This window comes from Muscardinus avellanarius (assembly GCF_963383645.1).
Source record: "Muscardinus avellanarius genome assembly, chromosome: 20".
Taxonomy (NCBI): domain Eukaryota; kingdom Metazoa; phylum Chordata; class Mammalia; order Rodentia; family Gliridae; genus Muscardinus; species Muscardinus avellanarius.
Window position 1 is genome coordinate 35,834,566 of NC_137806.1, and position 26,530 is coordinate 35,861,095.

A 26,530-nucleotide genomic window follows, 5' to 3' on the forward strand; every position below is an offset into this window, starting at 1 on the left:
TTAGAGTTTATAACCTGCGATTCATTTAGTGAATCGAGGTTATTTGGCCCACGGGGCAGGGGACCAAGCGTCAGGGACCTGAGGGATGCCACCTCACCTTCTCTACTCTCCTCCACAGAACTTAACAGCGTCTTGGTGACGTGCAGTAGTTAGACTTGAGGTGGAACACACTGCTATTTGATTCCTGGCCAGTCAGTGTATCTACAGCTGACAGCAAGAAAATAGTGGGGTGCACATGGGCACAGACAAGTTTAAGTAGTGCTTCTTTCCTTTAGTGCTTTTTTTAATGATAGAAAAATGGTTTTAAGACCCACTTATTTCCATCAAGTGGGTAGTCTCTCCATCCTGCAGAGAGAACTCTCCTAGGACAACTGCCAAGTTCTTAGGAGAGAGGGGGCTCTGCCTCGGCCAGTGTGGCACCTGCAGGTGTGTGAATGACAGATTGGCGTTAGACCCAACACAGTGTTCTTCCTTGCTATTTTCACTCTGGGTCTTTGAAGCGTGATAGTTTTTAGAACACAAAGTGGTTTCATTCCATGCAAACTTGCCCCAGTATTGTCTTCTGTGTTAGGCTATGAAAATACAGACAAAAGAATCCTGAGCATCAAGGAAAAACTTAAGTGTTCGTATCATTTGGGGTGAATTCTTTTATACAGAGTGGTCCTGATCACCGAGATGTGTATTTAGTAAGAGAAAATCTTACGTGTGCGACAGAGCCTTGGCTAGCAATTCTGGTGACATTTTGGTGTTGATACCACAAGTCCTCAAAACTGTGGGTACCTGAGCTGGTGTGATGGTGCAGCTGGTGGGAACTTCTGTGAAGCGAGCCCCTCGGGGTGGTTTTACCCTCTGGCCTGAGTGTCACGATGCACCTGACAGTCTCAGAAGATGGGTGGGGAGGGGTGCAGCCGCCCACCGTCCTCCAGGCTGAACAGCCAGACTTATTCTTTCGGAGAAAGCAGACTCCTGTGGGTGTGTTTACCGCTGAAAACTCCAGACGGAGCAAACCTACGAGGCAATAGAGGCCAAAACTTCCCCTCCTGTTTTAAAAGTAGAAGACATGGTTAGGATTTATTTTCTTCCCTTTTTTTTAAAAGGGTGGCAATGATCTTTTGAGCCTATGAATTTTTTAAAAGTTTCATGGTCCTACCTTTTTCTTAATACTAGAAAGTAACATGGTTATGAATCATGTTCCTAATTCTTGGGATATATTGCAAGACAGTGGGATAGTTTAAAATTGCCTTTCATGTTGGAAAAGTCTAAAACTGTTTAAGAATTGAGTAATATTTTAAATAGCTGCTATATGTCTTTTTCAAATTTTGTTTTTAAGTTCTTAATTAAAACAATTTGCCATAAACATGTTTTTTGTCTTTTATATAAAGTTTCTCTCCCTCTCTCTCTCTCTCTCTCTCTCTCTCTCTCTCTCTCTCTCTCTCTCTCTCTCTCTATTGAAGTAATGATATCTAGTACTTTGAACCCAAGTGACTGAGAAGAAATAAGCATCTATCATTCCTCTGCTAATTGCTCCTGCAAGGAGCTACCTGGGTTCTTGGGCTTTTGACTACGTATATGCTCACCCACCCCATGGGACTTTTGAGCACGCACATACAGTCATTTAATTTGTACTGGGGACTGAACCCAGGGGCATTTTACCTCTGAGCTACATTCCATCCTTTATTTATTTGTTACTTATTTTTGTGGTACTGCAGATGAAATTCAGGGGCTTTCTACCTCTGGAGTACACTCTCAGACCTATTTTATTTTTTATTGGAAACAGGGTCTTGCTAAATTGCTGAGAGCCTCACTAAATTGCTGATGCTGGCTTCCAACCTGTAATCCTCCTGTCTTAGCCTCTCAAGTACTGGGATTACAAGCATGAACCACCATGCCCAGCTTTTGAACCCATGGGCATTCTACTTCCAAATTACACTCTCAGCCGTGTGTGTGTGTGTGTGTGTGTGTGTGTGTGTGTGTGTGTGTAAAACTGAAGATTGAACCCAGGGGCATTTACTTCAAGGTATACTCCTAGCCTGCCACCATGTCCACCTTCAACCCTATTTTATTTTTATTTTGAAACAGGGTCTGACTAGGTTGATAAGAGTATCACAGCTTGCTTAGACTGTCCTGGCCTCCTGTCTTAGCCTCCCAAGTACTAGGATTAAAGGCATGCGCCACCATGCCTGGCTTCCCAAGCCCTTTATAATGTTAATACTATAGTGGGCACAAACTCTGTAAGTGGAATACTGGAGCTGTTGGCACTTAAAACACCTGAAAGCATTACTAGTCAAGGGGGAGAGGACAGAGCACATTTCTGAAACAGATGGGCTTTCTTGGTAGGTTGGCTGCCTCAGCGATGGCTGTGGATAGCTGTACATTGCTGGATGGATGGGGCAGGTGTTGTTGTGGTCCAAGTCTGCAGTGGTCAGTTTCAGACTTGGGTAGCTGGCCCCAGAAGAGCCTTACTGCATAGTCTGATTAGTCAATATAAAAAAGACACTAAATATAAGCTGATCATCTCAAAATTTTGTACCTGAAGTGGATTTTTGTACAACTGGATGAATGTTACTTGGTGTTCAGATATACACTTGATAACCCCAAAACAAGGGGTTTATAACAGAACCGTGTTCAGGGGGCGTCTCAGGCTCCTCCCTGTTTGATTTGCACCCTGTGTTCACCCTGGGTTCAGACCCCAGCACTACCAAAAAAAAAAAAAAAAAAAAAAAAGGACCAAAGGCTGAGCACACAAGCCCAGACCACAAGACTTGGGTCACATTTTCTAAGAACTGTGTATTACATTACAGGCCAAGACTTGTTTTTGTGAAATATTCTGGTTGGTACAGTCATGCTGACCTCTACTGGAGGTTCCTTAAATAAATGTCCAGAGATAAAACGCTAGCTGCATCTGGAAAGAGATCTGATGGCCTGTTTGATCTGAGATGACGTGTGACACAGTCAGCCTTCTCCACAGGCTTTGACCATGCCATAGTCACAGTGTCTGGGGTACAATCCCTGTGACTCAGCATCCCAGTCACGAGGTGCTTACGGAAAGAGCAGATGCTGTTACACACTTCAAAGTAACTTATTAAAAGGTTCAAAGGAAGCCAAGTGTGGTGATGCACACCTGTAATCCCAGTACTTGGGAGGCTGAAATGAGAGGATTGCAGATTCGAAGTCAGCCTCAGCAACTTAGTGAGACCCTGTTTCCAAATAAAATAGGGCTGAGGGTATAGCCTAGGGGTAGAAGGTCCCTGGGTTCCACCCCAAGTACCACCAAAAAAAAAAAAAACAAAAAAAAAAACCCAAAGGAAGCCAGGTATGGTGGCGCACACCTGTAATCTCAGTACTTGGAAGGCTGAGACTGGAGGATCACAGGTTTGAGGACAGTCGCAATAACTTATTGAGATTCTCAGCAACCTACGGAGATCTAGTTTCAGAAGGAAACAAAAATGCCAGGCATGGTGGTGCACACCTCTAATCCCTTGGGAGGCTGAGACAGGAGGCTCGCAGGTTCTAGGGCAGCCTCAGCTACTTAGTGAGTCACTCTGGGACTTAGTGGGACCCTTTTTCAAAATAATTTATAGGCCAGGCGTGGTGGTGCACATTTGTAATCCCAGCATTCAGGAGGCAGAGACTGGAGGTTCGCGGCTCGCAAACAGCCTCAGCTACTTAGCGAGGCCCCTTGCAACTCAATGAGACCCTGTTTCAAAAAATAAAAATACAAAAAAATAGGACTGGGGGTATAGCTCAGAGGTACAATGCCCCTGGTTTCCATCCCCGGTACCACACACACACAAAAATTATAAAAAAGGGTTGAGGGTAAAGCACAGTGGTAGAATGCCCTTTGGTTCAACCCCCAGTACCACACACACAGAACAAAAATAAAAAGTAAAAAAATATAAAAAGGGTTGTGAGTATACCTCAGAGAACCTTCACAACTAACTCACAGATTGTTTTTTGCGGTACTGAAGATGGATCCCTGGGCAGTCTACCTCCAAACTACACTCCCAGCCCTAATTTTATTCTTTATTTTGAAACAGGGTCTTACTTAGTTGCAAAGGGCCTAAGTATAGCTGAGGCTGTCCTTGAACCGTGATCCTCCTGTCTCAGACTCCCAAATGCTAGGAATACAAGTGTGCGCCACCATGCCCGGCTTTTTATTTTTCTGTGTGTGTGTGTGTGTGTGTGTGTGCGCGCGCGCGCGCACACACACGCACATGTGCACACTACTAGGAATTGAACCCAGAGGTATTCTACCTCTGAGCATTATTCCCAGCCCCCCCCCCTTTTTTTAATCATTGTATTTCATTTATTTATTTATTTTTTGTGGTGCTGGGGGTTGAAACCAGAGGTGTTCTATCTCTGAACTACACTCCCAGCCCTATTTTATTTTTTATTTGGAAACAGGGTCTTGCTAAGTTGATACAAGCCTTTCTGAGTCGCTGAGGCTGGCTTTGAACCTGCCATCCTCCTGTCTCAGCCTCCCAAGTACTGGGATTACAGGTGTGGGCACCACAGCCAGCTTACTTTTTTGTTTTGAAACAGGGTCTCACTAGATTGCTAAGAGTCTCATTATGTTGCTGAGGCTGTCCTTGAATTTGTGATTCTCCCGTGTCAGCCTCCCGAGTACTGAGATTACAGATGTGTGCCATCATGCCTGGCTACAAAAAAATTAAAAATTCACAGGTGTGCTGGGCATGATAGTGCATGCCTATGGATAAGTATGTGGGAGGCTGAGGCAGGAGAATCACAGGTCTGCGGCCAGCCTCAGCAACTTAGCGAGGCCTTCTTTCAAAAATAATAAAATAAAATAAGGATGGGGTGTGGCTTGGAGGTAGAAAGCCCCTGGGCTCAATCCTCAGTACAAAAACATAAATAAATAAAAATAAAAAATCAGGTGTTTTAAAGCTCCTCCAATTGTCCCATCCAAAAGGGGGGGGGGACCCCAAAGTCAAAGATGTAGGAGATACTGAACTGTCTCACTGAATGAACCAGGAATCACTTACATTTCTAATTTCAGCGTCTAGCTCTTTAAGTAGTTCTATCGACTGGCTAGGAATCAATGTTCTCCTTATTTTTGCAAGTCTTCTATGAACCACAAGCCACAGTTTTAGACTATTATAGATCCCAAACGGTGTGTTCTCATTTTCACTTAAATGCTGGGCTGTAAAAGAATTGCTCAAGTCTAAATGGACTTTATAACCTTCTCTAGGACAAAAGTTAGTTTTCCAGAAATTTACATTGAGTGCTTTCTGAAAATCAAACCACTCCCCTGTCTGTCTTTCCCAAAGGCCCGGGCTGCAAGGGCCACCAAAGCTTCCTTCCCCTGGCCGTACACAGGATGTGGATTAATTACAAGCTCACTTACATGACAGTTCTAAGTCCGTCTTACTTTAAAGTCCCCGCTCTGAAGGAACAGGTGCCAGGCTGGACATCCTCTGCCCATGCTGAGGTGCAGTAGCTCCCCGCCTGCCACACAGGGTCGGTGCTGAGGGGAGGGAGGGGCTGAAGGCTCCAGGACCCTCCGGAAGCTGCAGGACCCTCCGCAGCCAGGTGTACCAGGTGCAATCCCCGAGCTGCCCAGGGGAGGAAGCCCGGAAACCAACAGAGAGCAGGACAGTAGACACTCACGGGAACTCCACTTTTCATTTTATTTCAGGATGTTGGCAAATGGCTATGATCTAGCATTTCACATGTGGAGTGGGTAAGCAGGGATGTACTGGCCTATCCACGCCAGAGTCCTTGGGTTTCCATTCATAAATACACCAGCGTGATAAGAAGAGCACACCTCACTTGAACAGATCTCAGTTCTTATGATTAAAAAACGTGGAACTGAGTTTAGAGCAACATCCTGCCATTTTGCACACCAGATGCATGCTGTGGGAACGTACTGAGTTGCACAGTACAAGCCGTGTTCTAGACAGAAGGTGAAAGGGAGGCTGGGGCATGTTTATATACATGTGTGATCTAACAGAACCGTCCCTCGGTCAGATTTATTATATGGCTTCTGGCCATGCTAACCAGCTTGAATCATACCCCAAATTATGTTTTCCCTTCACAAAGATCTACTTCCATAGAGTAGAAAAGATGGTGGTAAAAAAACCCTTCATATTCTTCATGTTCCGGCCACTGTCCCAATACCATGTAGACACCTGAAAATATGAAGAGCAGTTTAGAATCAGCATACTTGCAAATGCATCCGCAAATCCAGCTTGAAGCCTGCAGGGGATTAGTCCACACTTCAAAAGAAGAATACTTAGGTAATGCTGACCATACATAAGTCCACTGCAGTGAACAGAGCAAAGAGGGTGCTTTATTTATTTATTTAATTTAATTTTTTTGGTGGTGGTACTGGGGGTGGAACCCAGGGGCTTTTCTATTTCTGGGCTAAACCTCCAGACCTATTTTATACTTTATTTGGAAACAGGTCCTCACTAAGTTGCTGAGAGCCTCACTAAGTAGCTGAGGCTGGCTTCGAACCTGTGCGATCCTCCTATCTCAGCCTCCCAAGTACTGGGGTTAGAAGCATGTGCCACCATGCCCGGCCAAGAGGGTGCTTTATTTATTTATTTTGGTGGTACTGGGGGTGGAACCCAGAGGCTTTCTACCTCCAGGCTACACTCCCAGACCTGTTTTATACTTTATTTGGAAACAGGGTCTCACTAAGTTGCTGACAACCTCACTAAATAGCTGAGGCTGGCTTTGAACCTATGTGATCCTCCTGTCTCAGCCTCCCAAGTGCGGGGATTACAAGCGTGCGCCACCGTGCCCGGTAAGAGGGTGCTTTAAAAGTCAAATGGAAGGCCAGGCATGGTGGCGCATGTTTGTAATCCCAGCGCTTGGGAGGCTGGGACAGGAGGATTGCGGTTCACAGCCAGCCTCAGGTACTTAGGCCCTCTGCAACTCAGTGAGACCCTGATTCAAAATAAAGAATAAAAGCTGGGCATGGTGGCGCACACTTGTAATCCCTGAGCTTGGGAGGCTGAGACAGGAGGATTGCGCAGGTTTGAAGCCAGCCTCTGCTGGCTTAAGAGACCCTGTTTCCAAATAAAATATAAAATAGGTTTGGGAGTGTAGCCTGGAGGTAGAAGGCCACTGGGTTCCATCCCCAGTGCCACAAAAAAAAAAAAAAAAAACAAAATAAAGAATAAAAAATAGGGCAGGGGGTATAGCTCAGAAGTCAAATGCCTCTGGGTTCCATCCCCAAACCCACAGGAAGAAAAGAAAGAAAGAAAGAAAGAAAGAAAGAAAGAAAGAAAGAAAGAAAGAAAGATAGGACTGGGGATGTAGCTTGGAGATAGAATGCCCCAGATCCTATCCTCAGTATTGGAAAAAAAGAAAGAAAAAGAAAAAAGTCAAGTGGAGACATCGACGGTGTCCACTGGAGGCTGGGCTCGGGGCGTCCGCCTCCAAGCTGCCCTCCAGCCCTTTGTAATTGTTTGCTTTTAAAACAGGGTCTGGCTAGGTTGCTGAGAGTCTTGCTAGGAGCTGAGGCTGTCCTCAAACCTACAGTCCTCCTGTCTCAGCCTCCCATCCAAGCACAAGGATTACACGTGTGCCACCATGCCCAGCACCCATCAGTTTATAAACGAGCCTCACCAGCAGCAGAAAGCACATGTAGGGAGACCTGCCAGGCCAGGGCCATTTCCTCACTAAGGGGAAGGTGGAGGGGCTCTGCCTGTGGCTTTTCGTAAGAAGCTCCTACTAAGCATGCATCTCTGTCTTTTTCACAGGGCAGCTTTGTGCCACCAAATCCTGTGGGAAGGCATGTGGCCCTGGCTGCCAGCGGCACCCACCTGGGTCCTGGCTTCTAACAGCCACACTCCTGTGCACTCGGGGCCTGTGTGCGCCGCGGTGATCGCAGCTGTCTCAGGGCCGCGTCTCCATATTGGATGCCCGAGCCCATCCTCTCTGGGTCCAGCTCACCTGAGGGTTAAGCACAGTGCAACGTTCTTTAAAAGAGCTGTATGATTCTGTGACCCCCACATATACTAGGCGAGAAAAAGCAAAGTGCAGAACACCAGAGCCTCATACATGTCTTTGTTTCTGGTGTGTGTGTGTGTGTGTTTTGTACTGAGGATGGAACCCAAGGGCCTTCTACCTCCAGGCTATACTCTCAGACCTATTTTATATTTTCTTTGGAAACAGAGTTTAACTAAGCTTCTGAGAGACTAAGTGGCTGAGACTGGCTTCGAACCTGCGCAATCCTCCTGTTTCAGCCTGCAAGTACTGGGATTACAAGCATGTGCCACCATACCGGTCTTTCCTATTTTATTTTTTATTTTGAAACAGAGTCTCACTAAGTTGCTGAGGGCCTTGCTAAGTTGCTGAGGCTGTTTTTGAACCTGTGATCCTCCTGGCTCAGCCTCCCAAGTACTGGGATTACAGACATGTGCTACCACTCCTGGCTTACCTACCATCATCTTGAAGAATGAGGGAAAAACACAGGTGTTTGTGTGCACAGGCATTAAACACTCTGGAAGGACCCAAGCCCGACAGTGACAGGGCCTCCAGGAGTCTGGGTGGCAGGAACTTGGCTTCTCTCTGCCATGACACACGGCGCTTTTCATGGTATATTCCTGAACTTCTTGAATTTGAAATGATGTGCATGTTATGTAAACAGGTATATCTCTAACTACAGGGCTACCACCGCCCACTTACTAGACTAGTAAAAACAATTCAGACGAACACCCTGTGGACACAGCTTAGCAGGGTATTGGTTGCTAGGAGGACCTACGGCCTCGTTTGGCCTGCATGCATGTGGGGCCCAGCGTGCCACTGTTGGGACTTCAATTACACATACCGGGGCATGGTGGGATGGTGCGAGAGGTTATTGGTGTAGCTTGGCCAAGATGGCAGCAGCAGCCCAGACGTCTAGGGCAGACTGGCTCTGTATTTCACAGCCACGCACATGGTGAGCAAGCACCTCATGCGTGTGTCTACACGTGGACACTGCGTACACAGGCACACGGAAAGTCTCTGCACTGACTTGCAGTGCCGTGTGCGGCTCCATGTGGGAGGCGGGAACGTGGTCTCGAACCAGACGCTTATGCTGTCCACTTGAAGGTCACAGCGGAAAGCATCCCTGAAAAATTCAAGTTTATACCTGGTATTTTCCTCATCTGTGTATAATTCTGACTCTGATGCTCTCGGAAGAAGTGCATCTCGAAGGCTCACGTGAGTTGAGGCACACTGTGACATTCAGGGGCCACAGGAAAAGGTAAGTTCATTTCAACAAGGCATGTGCTAGCTGTGCATGGCGGCGCACGCCTGCCACCCAGGACCTGGGAGGCTGAGACAGGAGGCTTGCAGGTTGGAAGCTAGCCTTGGCAATTCAGTGAGGCTCTCAACAACTTACTGAACCTGTTTCCAATTTTTAATAAATAAATAAAGGGCTGGAGGTGTCGATTGGAGGTAAAATGCCCCTGGGTTCAATCTCTAGCACAACAAAAACAAAACAAAAAATAAACAACAATAACAACAACAAAAACAAGGCATATTCTAAGCCTAGTGATGCCCAACACCAAGCCAACCTAAAGAGTAAACAGCATTTTAGAGACTTAAAACTAACAGTATCTTAGAGGCTTAAAAGTAACAGTATCTTAAAGTCTGTTCTACCGGGCTTCACAGGGCTCTCATTTTCTGGTCAAACCATACAAAAGGCTGGGGTATCGGCTCCGGCTGAGGCCCGGCCAACCTGCAGCCCTCCTAGCCCCTGGTCCCTGTCCCTCCTTCACCACCCTCTGTAACTTCTCTCTGCATTTACATACATTGTCCAGGCAGCTGCTTTGAGTTGACCCTGCCTCCTGTGGCCCCAGGGAGGAGCTGCTTCTGCCCTCTGCCTTCCACCTGCAACTGGTTGGCAGCACTTGGTCTGCTGCCCAGGGCTCTTGATGACTGTTCATTGCTCTGCCCACCCAGTGGGGTTTTCAGCAGAATCCTCTGCTGAGACCTTCTGCTTCCAGCTGCTAATAAACCCCCCTGACATGCTCATAGCTGGCTGAAGAGAGGCTGAGTCCAGAGCTCTCCTCACACCTCTGACACGTCCTCTCCTGGCTCTCCGGCGGGCTGCTCTCTCTCCACTCATCCTTCCTCTCCAGGGCTCTGTCTTGACCGCTGCTTTTCCAGACTCTCAGTTCCTTCGCCTCTGCGTCCCTACGTGTCGATGGTGCCAGTGCTCTCCCTCAGGCTGGCAGACACCTCCTGCCTGGGCATACCCAAGGTGAGCCCTGCTTCTCCAAGTCCCCGCCTCTCCCAGCTTTCCGTCCATGACAGCATCACCCTGGCCTCCGCTTCCCTGACCTTCCTCTTCACCTCCCCACCCCAAACCAACTGCTCTGATGTCAAAATGAAAAACCTAGACAAGCCCTCTATCTTCGCTTGGTCTTAACTGACTGTGGAGGCCACACAGCGGGTAAGACTCTGTTGGTCCCACTGGCTCTGCTGTAAGTGTGTGTGTGCCGATGGCTGCCTGGGTCTCACCCAAACAAAGATCACTTAGCTGCAAAGGCTGACTGCTCACTTGGGCGCAAATGTCTGTAGGTGACCAGAACGGGATGGGATGTTTCTTCACGTTGTGTCTCTCTTTTTCTGCTCTAACCTCTGGGTCAGATTCTACTCAGCTCTGTGTGTAGACATGTTGATCACTTGAGAAATGTTTTATCTGGAACTATATGCAGTGTTGATTTGACTTGAACTTGCCTGGTCTCTCTACCCCTTCTCAAGGGTAAAGACACCACCAGCTGCCATGACCAGGAACACCAGACCCTGAAGTGAGTCGAGAGAGGTGGCTGCAAGTTCCTGGAAGAGGCCCCCTTCTCCCCGCTCCTCGCAATCCTTGTCCTGAATCTGCAGGCCTTCAGCCCTGGGTGGAGAAGCTGCTTCTGAGCAGGGTTCACTTCGCCACCAAATGAAGCTGTACCGTTGCCCAGTGTTCAGCTTCACTTTTGGCTTTGTTGATGCTCAAGAGGAAAAGCTCTCATTCTGTGGGTCCCTTCCTAAAGCCATCCTTGTCCAGTGGTGCCCACAGCCCTTGGCCTGAAGACACTGCCTCGCACGGAGGCCTGCGTCCAGGCATGGACCTTCAATCCCAGGAACGGTGATGTTAGGCTGAGAGGCGCAGAGAGAATTCACTTTGCCCATCAGGTCTGGATGTGGTAGAAAGAGGCATCGCTGAGCCCCAGGTGGGACACACAGAAGACCCTTCCCTCCAAAGGCTTTTACCTGATTCAATTTTGTTAAGTATCTTTCTTGCACACTGCACAAAAGCCTCTTCCACGTTCTCTCCAGTCAGCGCACTTGTTTCCAGAAACATCAGCTCTGAAGTGACATCGAGACATGGGCCATATTTAGAAGATGATTGTGTTTCTCAGCTACGAATAGACTTCTCAGTATTCTTTTAGACCAGCAGGAAAAACATACTTATGACCTACAGTCATCTATTTATAAACACAAAATCAATACGTATTAATCTTTATTTGTGACACTGAGAATTGAACCCAGGGGCATTCTACCTCTGAGCTGCACCTCCAGTCCTATTTTTATTTTTATTTGGAAACAAAGTCTCACTAGGTTAATGAGAGTCTCACTACTTGCTGAGACTGTCCTCAAACCTGCCATCCTCCCAGCCTCCCAAGTACTCGGATTACAGGCATGCACCACCAAGCCCAGCCTGTCATGTTAATGTTTTTTTTAAAAAAATGTTAGAGGGATTAGCCAGACCCTGTCTCCAAACACACACACACACACACACACACACACACACACACACACACACACGGCCTGGGGGTATAGCTCAGTGGTGGAGTGCTCATGTGCCATGCACAAGGCCCTAGGTTCAATCTCCAGTACAAACAAACAAACAAAAAATGCTGGAGAGACTCTACTCTCCTTCCTTCCTTCCTTCCTTCCTTCCTTCCTTCCTTCCTTCCTTCCTTCTTTTTTTTTGTGGTACTGGGGATGGAACCCAGGGGCCTTCTACCTCCAGGCTACACTCTCAGGCCTATTATATTTTGTTTGGAAACAGGGTCTCACTAAGTTGCTGAGAGCCTCACTAAGTAGCTGAGGCTGGCTTTGAACCTGCGTGATCCTGCTGTCTCAGCCTCCCAAACGCTGGGATTACAAGCGTACCCACCACGCCTAGCTTGAGTCTACTCTTTTCTGAACACTAACCATTATCTGTGCTGGCCCCTGACCTGTTGACGTGGCTTTTGCTTACCAGGAGGGAGGCAGGTGGCCAGGAGGGCCTAAAAGAGCCATGGCCCTTGATTCACGGGGAAGCATCAATTCCCTTCTACAAATAATCTGTCTTTCACTACAAACGTGACCTGCAGACATTTGCACTTTCTAGAGGGTGGCACCGCAGGCTACCAATCTGCATGAACAGATGGGGTGAGTCGAGGCTCTCAACCCTCCAGTCGCCGCCGACCCCAAAGTCTGCGTGGGCCCGCTCAGGAGCATGGCCTCTGCTCTGACCGGCAAAGGACCCTTCCCAAAGGTCGCACTCAGCTGTGCCTTACACAGCCCCTTCACACACGGTCACCATTTCACCCGCTTCTCAGGTTCATGTCTCAGCAGGAAACCCAGCAAGCTGTAAGAGTGCTGTTTGGGGTCCTAGAGGCTGATTAAATACTGACATTAGGGTATTCTATTTCTTGGCTGGCTCTTAAAATCAAACTTATCTAAAATGTCTCTTTTTTTTGGGGGGGGTGGTACTGGGGTTCCTGGAAACCCTTCTACCTCTGGGCTATACTCCCAGACCTATTTTATATTTTTATTTAGAAACAGTGTCTCTTAAGCCAGAGAGGCTGGCTTTGAACCTGCGTGATCTTCTTGTTTCTATCTCCCAAGCATGGGGATTACAAGCGTGGGCCACCACGCCCAGCCAAAAATGTCTCATTTTTTATTACCCTTTTATCCATGACAAGCCACCAGTTTTATGTAGTGGTCACATGCATCCAATATAGAAATACAGAGAAGTTTAAAGTCACTGGTGGTGCACGTTTATAATCCCAGCATTCAGGAGGCGGAGACAGGAGGATCGCGGTTCATGGACAGCCTCAGCTACTTAGTGAGGCCCCTCGCAACTCAGTGAGACCCTGTTTCAAAATAAAGAATAAAATAATTAGGGCTGGAGGTGTCACTCAGATATAGAATGTCCCTGGGTTCCATCCCCAGTACTGCAAACAAACAAAACCAAAGTCACCTATAACCGTGACTTGTGTTTGGTGTAAGTGAAATAAAACTAGCAAGCCAGGTATTTCTTTGCTGCTTCCTAGGGTAAAAAAATAGCTTTGTTTCAAAATACCCAAAAAGAAGAGCTCTTTTAGAGACCCCAGAGCAAAAAGTGATTAAAGAATGTCAATGCACGTGTTTTTCTCACACGGTAACTTCTGTAGGCAGAACACAATATGTTGAAAATGTGTAATTTATAGTGAACACTCCACATTTTCTAAACACAGTTTAATCTTTAAAGTGCAGTAAGTGGGCGTTTTTTTTTTTGTTGTTGTTCTGTTTGTTTTTTCTTTTAGATCTTGAAGACTGAACCTACGGGCATTTTACTTTTGAGCTACACCCTCAGCTTTATTTATTTATTTATTTATTTATTTATTTATTTATTTTTGTGGGTCTGGGGATAGAACCCAGGGGCATTCGACCTCCAAGCTATACCCCCTGCCCTATTTTTTTTTTTATTCTTTATTTTGAAAGTGTCTAAATTACAGAGGGCCTCACTAAGTAGCTGAGGCTGTCCAAGAACCATGATCCTCCAGTCTCAGCCTCCCGAATGCTGAGATTACAAGCATGTGCCACCACGCCCAGCTTCTTTTTATTTTATATTTTGCAACAGGGTCTTGCTAAGTTGCCGAGACTGTCCTCAAACCTACAATCCTCCTGTCTCAGCCTCCCGATCCCGTAGGTGTTTAAACCCAAAGCGATGTGCGGTGCCCAAATCTGCCATTGAGAAGCTGCGAGGAGACACTTGCCGTTCTCTTGTGCGAACCTGGAGGCTTCTAGGAACGTGACTTCCCGGTCGGCGTCCAGATCCTTCTTGTTTCCGCAGAGGATGATCACAATGCTGGGGCTCGCCAGCATCCTGGCATCTGTTAACCAATTAGTAAGCGCATTGTAGGTTTCTCGGCTGCGTACATAAGATTGTGAAGATAATACATGTATTTTATAAAACTCACAACTCTTCCCAACCATCCTCTCTACTCAACTCTTTCCAACACTCCAGGAAAGGCCCTACTGGCCACGCAGCAACCGGGCTGTGCCCCAAACGGGGTGGGAAGTCAAATATTCTAGTGTTTGTCAAGTCAGAGTTCAAAGGGAAAAGGAGCCCGGGTTCTCCTCACAAGTGCCCGTGGGGCTGGGTGCCTGGTGGCCACAGCCAACACTCATCTCACGCTACGGGCCGCTGTCTGTGGGCTGAAGCTTTGCTCACACCGATTCTTCAAAAGGACTGTGACAGACTGCTACGATCCTCCTGGTCATGAGGAGCCGGAGGCTCTTGAGACTGGGCAGTGCAAAGCCACACGGCCACCCTGGTGCTCAGGACCTGACCAGATGCGTCCATTCTGGGACTGCTGCCCAGCCCATCCTGGGCCAGGCAGGAGCTGCCTCAGAGGCAAAGACAGAGCAGCTGGAGCTGTTCTCTCCCCGGGCGGGCTCCTCTGCAGGAGGATCCCTGGGGAGGTCCTGCACTGTGGGTGTCTGACAGGCCCCTGGGGTCAGCAATGGGAGTTCCTCAAGGGCAGGAGTGCCCTAGAGCCTGCTCTCTGACCCTGCAGTTACCAGTCAGAGTGGTGCTAAGTGCTGGAAACGTGGCCAGAGCAACCAGGGAACCGAACTCAATCAAACTTAGTTTTAATTAAATTGCCAGTGTCTACCATGTAAGTGCTTTCTGTTAACTAGCTCAAGCGTCTGATCCCATGAGGGTCGCACCACTATCACCCTCCTCTCACAGACAAGGGATCCAGGGTTCAGGCAGCCAATGCCCCAAACCTGAAAGGTCACTCAGCCAGCCATTGGAGCTGGGTCCTGGGCCAGGTGGTCCAGCCCACGCCTGTGGCTTCCTTCTGATAACTCAGCATGCAACCCAGACTTGTGGACCTGTGTTAGGAGCTGTGATGGAACAGAAGGCTGGCTTTATTTAAAGCCTCACAGACACAGGTCTGTCTGTGGGTAGTGGTTGGGGCTGGATTGACATCCTCTATGACTCGAGAAAGAGCCAGGGCCTTCTGGAGGCAGCGCCGCTACCTGCCTAGACAGGAGCACACGCTGCGCAGGGTTCACAGGGCCTACGGTGCAGAGCCGCAGCCTGCAGTGGGGAGGGGCATTACCTGGTGATGTCATAGACCAGCAGAGCCCCGGCTGCACCTCTGTAATAACTTCTTGTCACGGATCTGAAAGAATGACACCACGCTTAGTTTCACCGGCTGAGACCCTTCACCGATGAACTTCCCACAGAACTCTATTTTCTTTGTGACCCACATCACAGCGATGACACAGGGATGACACTGCGTCTGAGTGTCCCTGTGAGGGTCGTTCTGCTGCAAATCATGGTGCAGGAGCGACGGGTGGGAGGTCGCAGGTAGGACAGGCAGGATGCGTTCTCCAGAGCAGGAGGGGCTCTTTCAGGGGCAGAAGGGGCTGAGGAGCCTGCAGATGGAGGCTCTAGTGGGCATGAAGGGCTCAGCAAGCCCCTCATCTCCCCACGGCACTGCTGCTTCCAGGGAAACAAAGTCCTGGCGAGCGGCCTCGCCCCAGCCTGGAGCGCAGCACCCTCCCCAGTGCTCCGCCCCACTTGCTCAATCCCTGCCTCCTCCAGCCCCTGCCCGGCCTCCTCCCACCTGGAGGAGGACTTCTACACTAGCAAACAACTCTTGCCCTGGGGCTGCCACTGCACACAGGACGTGCCCAGGGGCCTCACCCCTCCTCGCCTACTGCTGCTTTGTATATGGAGTCTCCCAAGAGCTAGCTTCACCCGAGTGTCCACCCGCCGCTCCCTGCGCAGGAGTGTCCACCTGCCGCTCCCTGCGCAGGTCCCGGCCTCCTCTTCTCCCTCCCCATAGCCGCTTCCTCCTCCAGCCTGATTTTCCTCTGAATCTGCCCTGTGGCAGCAGGTCTGGCTGGGTCCTGGGGTCTCTGTTGTACTGACCTGTGACTCAGCATTCTATCCTCAGCTCAGACTGCGGCCCTGCCCCTCCTGTCACTGCCTGCACATACCACGTTTGGCAGGGATGAGGCAGGGGCCAGCCTGGCTTTGCATGTGTGGGTGGAGCAGAAGTGGGGTGCAGAACTTGGGCTATTTTGCTGAGAAACTGGTATAGAGCCTTGAATCTGCCCTTCAGGTGTCCTTTTCCAGCTGCTAACAGCTGGCAGAAGCAGGAAAGGCTGTCGTCTGGAGGCTCACTTAATGCATTTCTTCTAGGCCTCGCCCACCCCCGTCCAGACTGTGCCACAGGCATCTACTCTAGACCTGTGCAGCCCAGAAGCTGAACCTCTCAGTGCCTGTGTGGAAGCGGATGCCTCCAGGCCTGGCTTTCTGTGACTTGGCAGGAACAAGGCCACAGTGTAGTGTCTAGGGTGGACCTGTCCCCAGCACTTCCCATTCCAGACTTCTCAAGCTGGGGCCGCCTCAGTTACTCCCAGCCACGGGGCCAGAGGAGAGGAGGCCAGTGTTAGAACCACTGAGTTGGGCCAGCACCTCTGTAGAGCGGAGTCTGCAGAGGCTGTATCACTGAGACTTCATATATAGTGTGTATCCAGCTCTAATTAGAAAGTGAAATGTGTGTGGCTGGTCAGCTTTATTTCACCGAATTCTGGAAAATGAGTATCTGTTCTGACTTGTGCACCTGTGAACACCTCTCAGACACAACCCTGTGGTCTGGAACGGCAGCTCACCACACAGCTCCCAACCGTGCCCCGGAGTCCTCACCTGGCACAGCTGTGACCGCATGGTCACCAGGCAGGGAGGGTGCTCTGCTGGCTGTGGAACCAACCATCAGGACCCGCTCCAGAGAATGCAAAACAGAAGAAAAAAAAAAAAAAACCCTCACCAGAGGTGTTTAAAAGTCCTCTTTAGAAGGGAAATGCAGGAAGAGTCGTCTGACCATCTCCTCCCTGGCTTCCATTCTGAGCACCTGCGGTGGACCCATAGTGATAGATGTGCGTGGTGGGCACAGCGCTCGGGCTCAGCAGTCAGTTGGCGTAGCCTCTGCTCAGAGGCCTTGCTGAGTACCCACTGAGGGCTTGCTCAGCCACACTCCCAGAGCTGTGCTGGCTTTTAGCTGTCTTATCAACAAGACAAGGCTGGTCTTCACTTCCAGAAATAGATGGCTGCAGACTGTTTCTCTAGAGTGCCACTCTTTATTATCATGGCCTTCTCTTTAACTGTACCTCCACTCCCCAAAATAAACCTTTTATAGTTTGCTAAAAAAGGAAATAAACAGTTCCCAGAGGGGAAGTTTCTGAGATCAGTGCAATGGCAGACCCCATGTACTGAGAGATTATAATAATTTCTAAACTACTTTTCAAGTATTTCTGTTAAGTCAGAGAAAAAGCTACCTGAATCGTTCTTGTCCTGCTGTATCCCATATCTGTAACTTGACATATTTACCACCAACGTTTATTATCTTTGAGCCAAATTCCACTCCTATTGTATGATTTGAGTCATCTTTAACTAAAAGAAAAAAGAGCAAGGCATTAATTTCTAAAACATTTGGGTAACAGGCTTATGGACTTAAAAAAGGGACACTGAAATCAAGTGTGGTGTCATCGGAAACACAATTCACTTCAGTGGTTCATTCCCACAATGCCTGATAAAAAGGATTCATTGCTTTAGGCAAAATATACACAGTCCCCATCCTCAAAGAGACAATAAAGTGCCTCCTCCCAGCTCCCTGAAATCCAAAGTGCGCTCAGAGGAAGAGCTGTCTTGAATCAGAGAAGTCCTGCTGTCCACCATTGAGAACTCTTCCTGGGGAGCACCCGATGCCACCACCCTGTCGTGAGAGTGTAATGAGGTGCTGCCTGATCCAACTATAGGAGAGGACAGGTTTCTAAGAAATGACAGCTAAGGAAGGAGATGTGCCATGGCCCAGAGTGACACGGCAGACATCCAGGGCTACGGGAACGGAGGGAAAACGGGACCTGAGCCTCAGGCAAACCCAAAACAAACCCCAGTGAACATCACAAGTGCTGAGCTTTCATGAGTTCTGGTGCTGCATGGTAAAAATTAAAGATGAATTCACTGGAGAAATTGGTACCACGTGTTCTAAGCCCCATGGAACACACATCTATAGAAGACTTTGTGTGGTGGGAGGGTGGGCCAGCACACAGCACAGTCTACCCAGGACAACTGTGGACAGAATCGGAGTAGCCTGGAAGTCAGGGGTGCACCTGGCCAATGGTGCCCGTTCTTCTCGGGGAGCAGGGAAGGCATCAGCCTGTCCTTTGGACATCATCATCTCATCTCTGAGCTCCAGGGAACACTGGGCCACTATTAAATGGAACCCCTAACTTAATAAAAACTCAATCATGTAACTGAAAGGTTAAGAACATGGCCACCTTCTTAACACTATTTACAAGCGTTTTAAACTATGTTTTTTTTTCCCCTGAAAAAGAATTCAGAAGTTCTTATCATCAGCAGATCTGAGCATGAAAACATACACAAAACAATGACCTTGGACGTCGCTTACATTTTTTTTCAATAAATTGATGAAGCAAGCAAGATTTGCCCGTTCCCGCATTTCCAATCACCAGGAACTTGAACAAAAAATCTGAAAGACAGAACATGAAAAATAATTTTTCAATGGGTGCTGGGAACTTACTATGATCATAAAATTTAATGAAACCTCAGTTGTTAACAGAAAAAAAGAAGTAACTGAGCCGGTGACGCAAGCTTGTAATCCCAGCCTTGGAGCTGAGGACCAGATGCAGCTGGAGTGAGAGGGGCTGGACAGGAGCTGCCCTGGGAGCAGCCTCTGAGCCAGCACCTGGGCTTGGGAGGTGACAGGAGGGTCAGAGGCCCGACCTGCTGTGGACACAGGTGCCATTTGCGAAGCCAGCCCCTGAGCTGCAGAAGGAGGAGGCGACAGGAGAGGCCTGAGTTCCAAAGCCTGGCCAGCGTCTGGAAGCCATGGACAGAGGAAGGCACATGGCAGATGACCTGTGGAATGAGTGCAGGCCCAAGGTCATCAGAGGACAGTGGCAAGAGGGCTGCTACAGCACACAGGAGGAAGTGTTAGAAGAGGCTCAGGCACCATGGCTGGGGAGAGGCTCAGGCAGCCTGCTGAGCAGAGGTGGGAGGAGTAGGGCAGAGCCAGGCTTGCACAGCACAGGGAACAGGAGCGGGGGCTGGGCTGCCTGGGTCCACCTGCATCACATGCCACGAGGAAGCGGGGTGTCTGTGGACTCAGCATTTGCAGCCCAGATTGCAGCGGGGTTTGGGTTGTGACCGTGCTGCTCTGTTCAAGGGGTCAGGTCAGAAGCAAGCGGCTTAGCAGGGAGCCGGGCGCCCCGTGTAGAAATCACCTTTTAGTTGTTCTTCACTTGATGCAATAACATTCATGAATACAATCACCCTTCTAAGCGAAAAACTGCCCAGAAAAGGAAGTGGGCTGCCGGCATAGGGCACAGACAAGAGGAAGAGGCGTCACAAAACCAGCTTCCCCAACCCTGGGGTGGGTTAGAGTACATAAAAGAGCCGACTGATGAATTCAATTTAGATTACTGAGAGATAAAGCCTGCCAAACTCTATAAAGAAACAAGGGCAAGGATACTGCCAAGATGCTCTGCAGAGCACTCCAACTAGAGTCATAGAAAGCAGAGTAGTTAATGTTTTCATTAGTGGCTGCATCTGGCTTGGCCTTGGTGCCATGCCTGATGTGGTGGGAGACCACCAGCTCCACTTGGCCTCCCCCAGGAGCCGGCTGCTGTGATTATAGGTGTGCAACAACATCTTGTTATAGAATTTAATATTAAAAAGATAAGCTGGGCGTGGTGGTGCAAGTTTATAATCTCAGCATTCGGGAGGCTGAAACAGGAGGATTGAGGTTCCTGAACAGCCTCAGCTACTTAGTGAGGCCCTTTGCAACTCCATGAGACCTTATTTCAAAATAAAGAATAAAAAATAGGGCTGAGGGTGTAGCTCAGAGGTAGAATGTCCCTGGGTTCCATCCCCAGCACCGCAAAAAAAAAAAAAAAAAAAAAAAAAAAAAAAAAAAAAAGAGAAAAAGATAATCTAAGGCTGGGCGTGGTCACGGTGCACACTTGTAATCCCAGTACTTGGGAAGCTGAGATAGGAGGATCACAGATTCTAGGTCAGCCTCAGCAACTCAGTGAGGCTCTCAGTAACTTAGTGAAACCCTGTTTCCAAATAAAGAAATAAAAAGGTCTAGGGGTATATCCTGGAAGTAGAAGGTCCCAGGGTTCCATCCCCAGTAACACACACACACTCTGTAAAACAGCTCTTTCTTATAAAAGTATGTAACAGTGTTCTACTTTATATCCATGTTCACGACAAAATTACTCAAGGTGCTAACATATAAAAAGTTGGGAAATCACATCCGCCAAGTAGCCACCTTCTGTTTTCCCAGTATTATTGCAAAGTGGCTCTAAAGAGGAGCCATTTTGGTCTTCAAAATGTGAGTTTTTTTAGCAGTTTCACAGAGAATTGAAGAATTGAAATAAAATGTCAGTACATGCCATTTGCAAAATGACAAGAGAATTCTGGGTCCTTCCCAGAAGACGAGGAATCATCCACACCTGGCAGTGGCTCTCATCCTGGGGTAGGAGAGGACAGGGGAGATCACTCACTGGCAAAGTACAGAAGGAAGGCAGAGCGTGGTGGGGCACGTCTGTAATCCCAGTACTTGGGAGGCCGAGACAGGAGGATCGCAGGTTCACGGCTAGTCTCAGCAACTTAGTGATGCCAGCAGCAACTTAGTGAGACCTGTTTCAAAAAAAAAAAAAAAAGAATAAAATAGGGCTAGAGGTGTATCTCGGAGGTAGAATGTCCCTGGGTTCCATCCCTAGTACCACATACACACACAAAAAAAGTACAGAAAGCGCAAGCAAGCTGGAGTTCAGCGGCCACTCACACTTGGTGACAGAGAGGGTGCTGTGGGTAGTCTCTTAACCACCACCCTAAAGTCCAGCATCAGCTCAGGCTGACCTTGGAGCCCACAGTGCTTGTTCCCAGCCCCCAACACTGCCAGAGATTGGCTACAACGCACAGGGTAGAGCCCCTCGGGGCGAAGCACCACCCTGGCCGCCTGGCAGCCAGCGCGGGGAAGGCCTCTGATTTCGGTAGATTCAAACTCGAAAGCATACCCAGGTGACAAGCGGCAGCCACTTTACAAATGAGGAGCAAGAGAAGAAGAGTGTAGGTCTCTGACACCATGGCTGAGTTTCCAAACTGGCCGGCCCGGGTCTCCTCGTGGATTACTGTGAATAACACATCTTCCTACCCCAGGCCTTTCTAGCTGGGCCACTTGTGGGGGAAGCCTTCGACATGACCATCACTAGTGGCCAAGGTCTACCAAATAGAAGCTTGCTAATCATGGTATTTTAACAAGTTTTATTTGGGCTGAATCAGCTCAGGTATAAGAGGAAGGCTGCTAAGCAGACATGTTTGGAGTGAGGGGTGTTCACTCAGCAAACACTTAATAGCTATGAAGGCAGATGTCTGGTTGCCTGCGACAGGGGATTCAGGCCACAGTTGAGCGCCTGCCCAGCTCCAGCCCGCCTCTAGGCACAGCCTCCCAGCTGCCTTCCTTGTGGGGCTGTGATCCCACCCAGGCGCCTTTGACTGCCTGCCCAACTTTCCCTGGACCTGAAGGCTTGTCTTCAGAGGCACATTCAGGCTGCACATGACAGTGGTCAGACCCGCAGCCGAGAGCCTGAGCGCCTTGGCTTCCAAGCACTGTGAGCTGGTTTCAGATCTGAATTTTCAGAAGGACATTTGCTTTCATTATTTTCAACCTCTGCCTGGTGTGTCCTCTTAAGAGGGACAATGTAATCTACAGATGTTTAATTAGAGCTGCATTCATGGCATGTACACTGTAACTGGCTTCTGCCACAAGGGAAATAGGAAACTATGACTTGCAGGCAGGCTTCTTACTTGTTTTGGTCTTTGATATTCTGCAGCGGAAAGGAAAATATATGCCCTCTCAAATGGAATCAAGTCAAGCCCCTTTCAGCATCCTCAGAAGGCCAGCCGAGATCAGGGCTGCTCAGGACAGAGGAATAAGATGAGCTTGCAGTCTTGTCTCAAAAGATTCACTCTGATCATGAGCAGCACAGATTCGCAGTGTCCCCACTGGCCCATAGGTCAGCGCTTATTCTGTGAGTGCTACCCTGATAACTGCAGCAGGCAAACCAGAGAAACAGCAGTGTCATGAACACACGCGCCACTTATAACTTTGCTAATTATGGCAAGGACAGAGGCTTTTTTCTTAAGTTGCTTTTATGCATGATTAAAAATTTATACTTGAGAAGCAGATGCCATACCTTGCACCAAAACACATCCACTCGTTCACAATTTATCAATGCCTCTTCTCCATCTACACACTGTTCTCCCCTCCTTACGACGTTTGAGATGCCAGAACCAAGTGCCCAAGAGAAGCAGAAGAACCAGAAGATCAAGATCACCATGCAGCGTGACCCCAGGGCATCGAGACGGAACAGAAGAGCAGGCCTAGGTGGCACCCTGCATTTGGAAGGTCACAGCACAACCTACAGTGGCTTATCCCTCAAATTATCTGGGAGGACCTTGCTTCAGGCTAGTGATATTCACACTGAGGGTTTGCTCTGCAACCCACCCGTTTAACACTACAATTTTGTTTTACAATATTATAAAAGCTGAAGTGCAGAGTTCATGTAGTGGCTTCAGAGCAAGAACGTTTGACACTCTGTCTGGGACCGGTGAAGTGGCTGCTCTGATCTGCTCACTGCAGGAGGACCTGGCTCCTTAGCAGCCCCAATTTTCATCAGGTCCCCTCACACTGCACAAGGCTGCCTTTTACAGAAGAGGGGAAATGAGCCCTGCTTAAAGGCAAAGCAAACATTCCTTTGCCAACTGAGGCAGGTGTCCAGAAAGGAGGAACCTGATGGTTTTATTCTGGAGAACAACTCTATGCAAATATGGCCAACAATACCTGAAGGCAAACAGCCTTGGCCTTGGTTTTGGGTGACTTTTAGATTGACAATCAATCAATCTCTCTCTCTCTCTCTCTCTCTCTCTCTCTCTCTCTCTCTTGGTACTGGGGGTGGAACCCAGGGGCTTTCTACCCCTGGGCTACACTTTCAGACCTATTTTATATTTGGAAACAGGGTCTCACTAAATTGCTGAGAGCCTCACTCAGTAGCTGAGGCTGGCTTCGAATCTATGCAATCCTCCTGTCTCAGCCTCCCAAGCTCTGGGGTTACAAGCGTGTGCCACCATGCCTGGCTAGATTGACAATCTCAATGGCCACACAAGCGCTTTTTATAAATTCTTTTCTTAGCTGGGCGTGGTGGCGCATGCTTGTAATCCCAGCATTTGGGAGGCTGAAACAAGAGGATCGCAGTTCGCAGACAGCCTCAGCTACTTAGCGAGGCCCTCAGCAACTTAGTGAGACCCTGTTTCAAATTAAAGAATAAAAATAGGGCAGGGGGTGTGGCTCGGAGGTCAAGTGCCCTTGGGTTCCATCCCCAGACCCTCCTCCCCCAATTATTTTCTTTTGAAACAGGGCTTAACTCAGAGGGCCTTGCTAAAGTGCTGAGGCTGGCCGTGAACCTGTTCTCCTCCTATCTCCGCCTCTCAACACTGGGATTACAAGTGTGCACCACCTGACTGGCTACAAGCACTTTTTAAAACAATTTTCTAGCCAGGTGTGGTGGTATACACTTAAAATCCAATTACTTGGGAGGCTGAGACAGTAGGATCAAGGTCTGAAGCCAGCTCCACAACTTAGTGAGGTTCTTCACATCTTAGTGAGACCTTGTTCCCAAATAAAAAGTAAAATAGGTCTGGGGACACAGCCTGGAGATAGAAAGCCCCTGGGTTCCATTGCCAGTACCACACACATAAAATAAATAATAAGTAAGTGAACTAAATTTCTACTTATTGGTTTCTATTAGTTTTATAGTTTCCTCTAATTTCCTTTTTTGGAAGAAAGGGCTACATTCAGAGTTAGGAGAGAGTAAAGACATTTAGAAGGTGCTATGAACTGAGAACTCTGGCTACGCCTCGTGACCGGGGTCCACTTCTGTGATGTCTGACATCTCAGCTCACACTGTCTTGGGTGAGGTGGAGATTTGGAGGCAGGCTCCCTGGGCCATCACTGTCTCCTAGAATCCATGGCCTGCGGCGTCTTCTTTGTGGACCTTCTACCCCTCCCTGGTGCTTCTGACCTGCTTTCCAAGGGAGAAGAGCATGGGCCAGGGAGTGCTTGGAAACCAGGTGCAGACAAAATGAGAAGTGGCAGAGGGCTTGTTTCGCTGGTGATGCGTCTGACTGTGGCCTTCTATAGAACCGGGGCACCTGCAGCTCTGACAACACAGAACTCTGGAAGACTCTCTGGGCTGATGGGGACAGGCATCAAGTCCACTGTCATGAAAACAGGCACTCCCCGACGCAATGCCAGGCACACTGTGAGCCACACCATGCTCCCAGTGTTCCCACCTCCCCAAGGCCAGCCTCCCCAAGGCCCTTCTGTGCCTCCTCACCCTGCCCTGCCTTGTGTGGTGCCAGGCCAGAGGTACAGGCTTGGTTCTACACCTGGCTGACACCTTTGGGCCCTCCTCACACACACCTGCACAGACGGTGCCCTGTAGCTTGCCTATTTTTTTTTTTTTTTTTTTTTTTGTGGCACTGGGGAATTGAACCCAGGAGCATTCTACCCCCCCAAGCCACACCCCCAGCCCTATTTTTTTATTCTTTGTGTGTGTGTGTGTGTGTGTGTGTGTGTGTGTGGGTCTGGGAATGGAACCCAGGGACATTTGACCTCTGAGCTACACCCCCAGCCCTATTTCTCATTCTTTATTTGTGACAGGTCTCACTAAGTTGTAGAGACAGGTCTCACTAAGTTGCAGAGGACCTCACTAAGTAGCTGAGGCTGTCAGAGAACTATGATCCTCTGGTCTCAGTCTCCCAAATGCTGGGATTATAAGCCACTACACCCAGCTTATTCTTTATTTTGAAAGAGGGTATCACTAAGTTGAGGAGGGCCTAAGTAGCTCAGGCTGGCCTTGAACCTGCGATCCTCCTGTCTCAGCCTCCCAAGCACTGGGATGACAAGCATGCCCCACCTCACTACCAGGTCCTTGCCTGTTTTTAAATTACCCATGCATCAGTGTCACGGTTGGGCCAACACTCTTCCCACTAGACTATACTCCTCAAGGCCAGGAGCTGTGTGGGCTTCTCTGTGCTCCGGGGCCCTCCTGGCATGGAGGAAGGCACACACAGGCCTGAGGCCCAGACCCACACTTCCTTAAGGGAGCCTCTCCCGCCTGTTACTCAAGTCCTCTGTCCCAGGGTACACTGAGATGAAGGAGTGATCAAGGAGGCGGAGGTACTCAGCACCCATACAAAGTACAAGTAGTTAGCTCCAGAGGGAGTTCTGTTATGAATCAGGAAAGCTTTCGTTTGTCGAGAAAAAACAGAACTGCCCAACACATCCAGGTTGGGGTGCTGTAGGAGAAACAAAGAAAGAGGGCTCTGCCCCCACTGTACTTATGGTCAGGTAAGAAGACAGCTTATAAATCCCCATAATACAGGAGAGTGGAGAAGAGGAGGGAGGGAGAGAGGGGAGAGGTGAAGCAGAAGCTTCGGAGGAAAACGGGCTACTCTATGGTTAACTGATTATAATCCCAGTGCAAAGAAAGAAATGCCAACGGGGACAGGCCATCTGGACTTCTGCAGAGCACCCAGAGCAGGTGGACTCTGCTCTGGGTGAACTCTACTCCGACGACGGGCCTGGAGCACCCTGAGGGGTTTAGATTAAACTCAAACCTACTGGTGGGGGCAGGGAGCGCGCAAGAGGAAGCCCCAAGGATCAGGGCTCGACCCCGCGGTTCCTGACTCCCCAGATCACTCGGGCCGCCCCCGGCCCGAGACCCCGAGCTTCCTAAGGCCTCAGCCCGGCGCCCACTTGCCGACACCCGAGATCCCCAACCTCCGCGGCCTCCAGATCTCCCAGGCCAGCAGATCACGGCCCCGCCCAAGGCCTGCGCCCTGGAACCCGAGACTCGGACCTGGCCCCAGTCTTACCGTAGGTCTCGGACATGGCAGTCTGCGACATGCTGCCGGCTCTCGCCGCGCGGCCAGGTCCTGTCCGGGTCCGGAGGGAGCGCAGGGCAGGACCGAGCAGCGGGGCCGGGTGGGTGCCCACGCCTAGCGCCGGCCACCGGGCTGCGGCCCAGCCGGACTCGGCTCCGCGCAGGCGCACGGCCAGCCCCGCGGCGGATCGCGGCGGGAGAGGAGGTGGGGGGGAGGGGGGGAGGGAGGGGAGGTGGGGGGAGGGGGGTGAGTGGGGGGAGGGGGGTGAGT

At 49.3% G+C, this 26,530-nt stretch overlaps 1 protein-coding gene across 1 annotated transcript; it reads right to left on the reverse strand.

Moving 5' to 3' along the window:
- Positions 1-7,807: 7,807 nt before the first annotated feature.
- RAB4A (RAB4A, member RAS oncogene family) lies at positions 7,808-26,282 on the reverse strand (the record flags this gene model as incomplete). The annotated part of the gene is made up of 7 exons (XM_080717143.1): positions 7,808-7,923; positions 11,221-11,316; positions 13,980-14,134; positions 15,336-15,398; positions 17,563-17,677; positions 18,696-18,776; positions 26,252-26,282. The coding sequence occupies 7 exons, from the start codon at positions 26,280-26,282 to the stop codon at positions 7,808-7,810; spliced, it is 657 nt and encodes a 218-aa protein (XP_080573269.1).
- Positions 26,283-26,530: the final 248 nt, after the last annotated feature.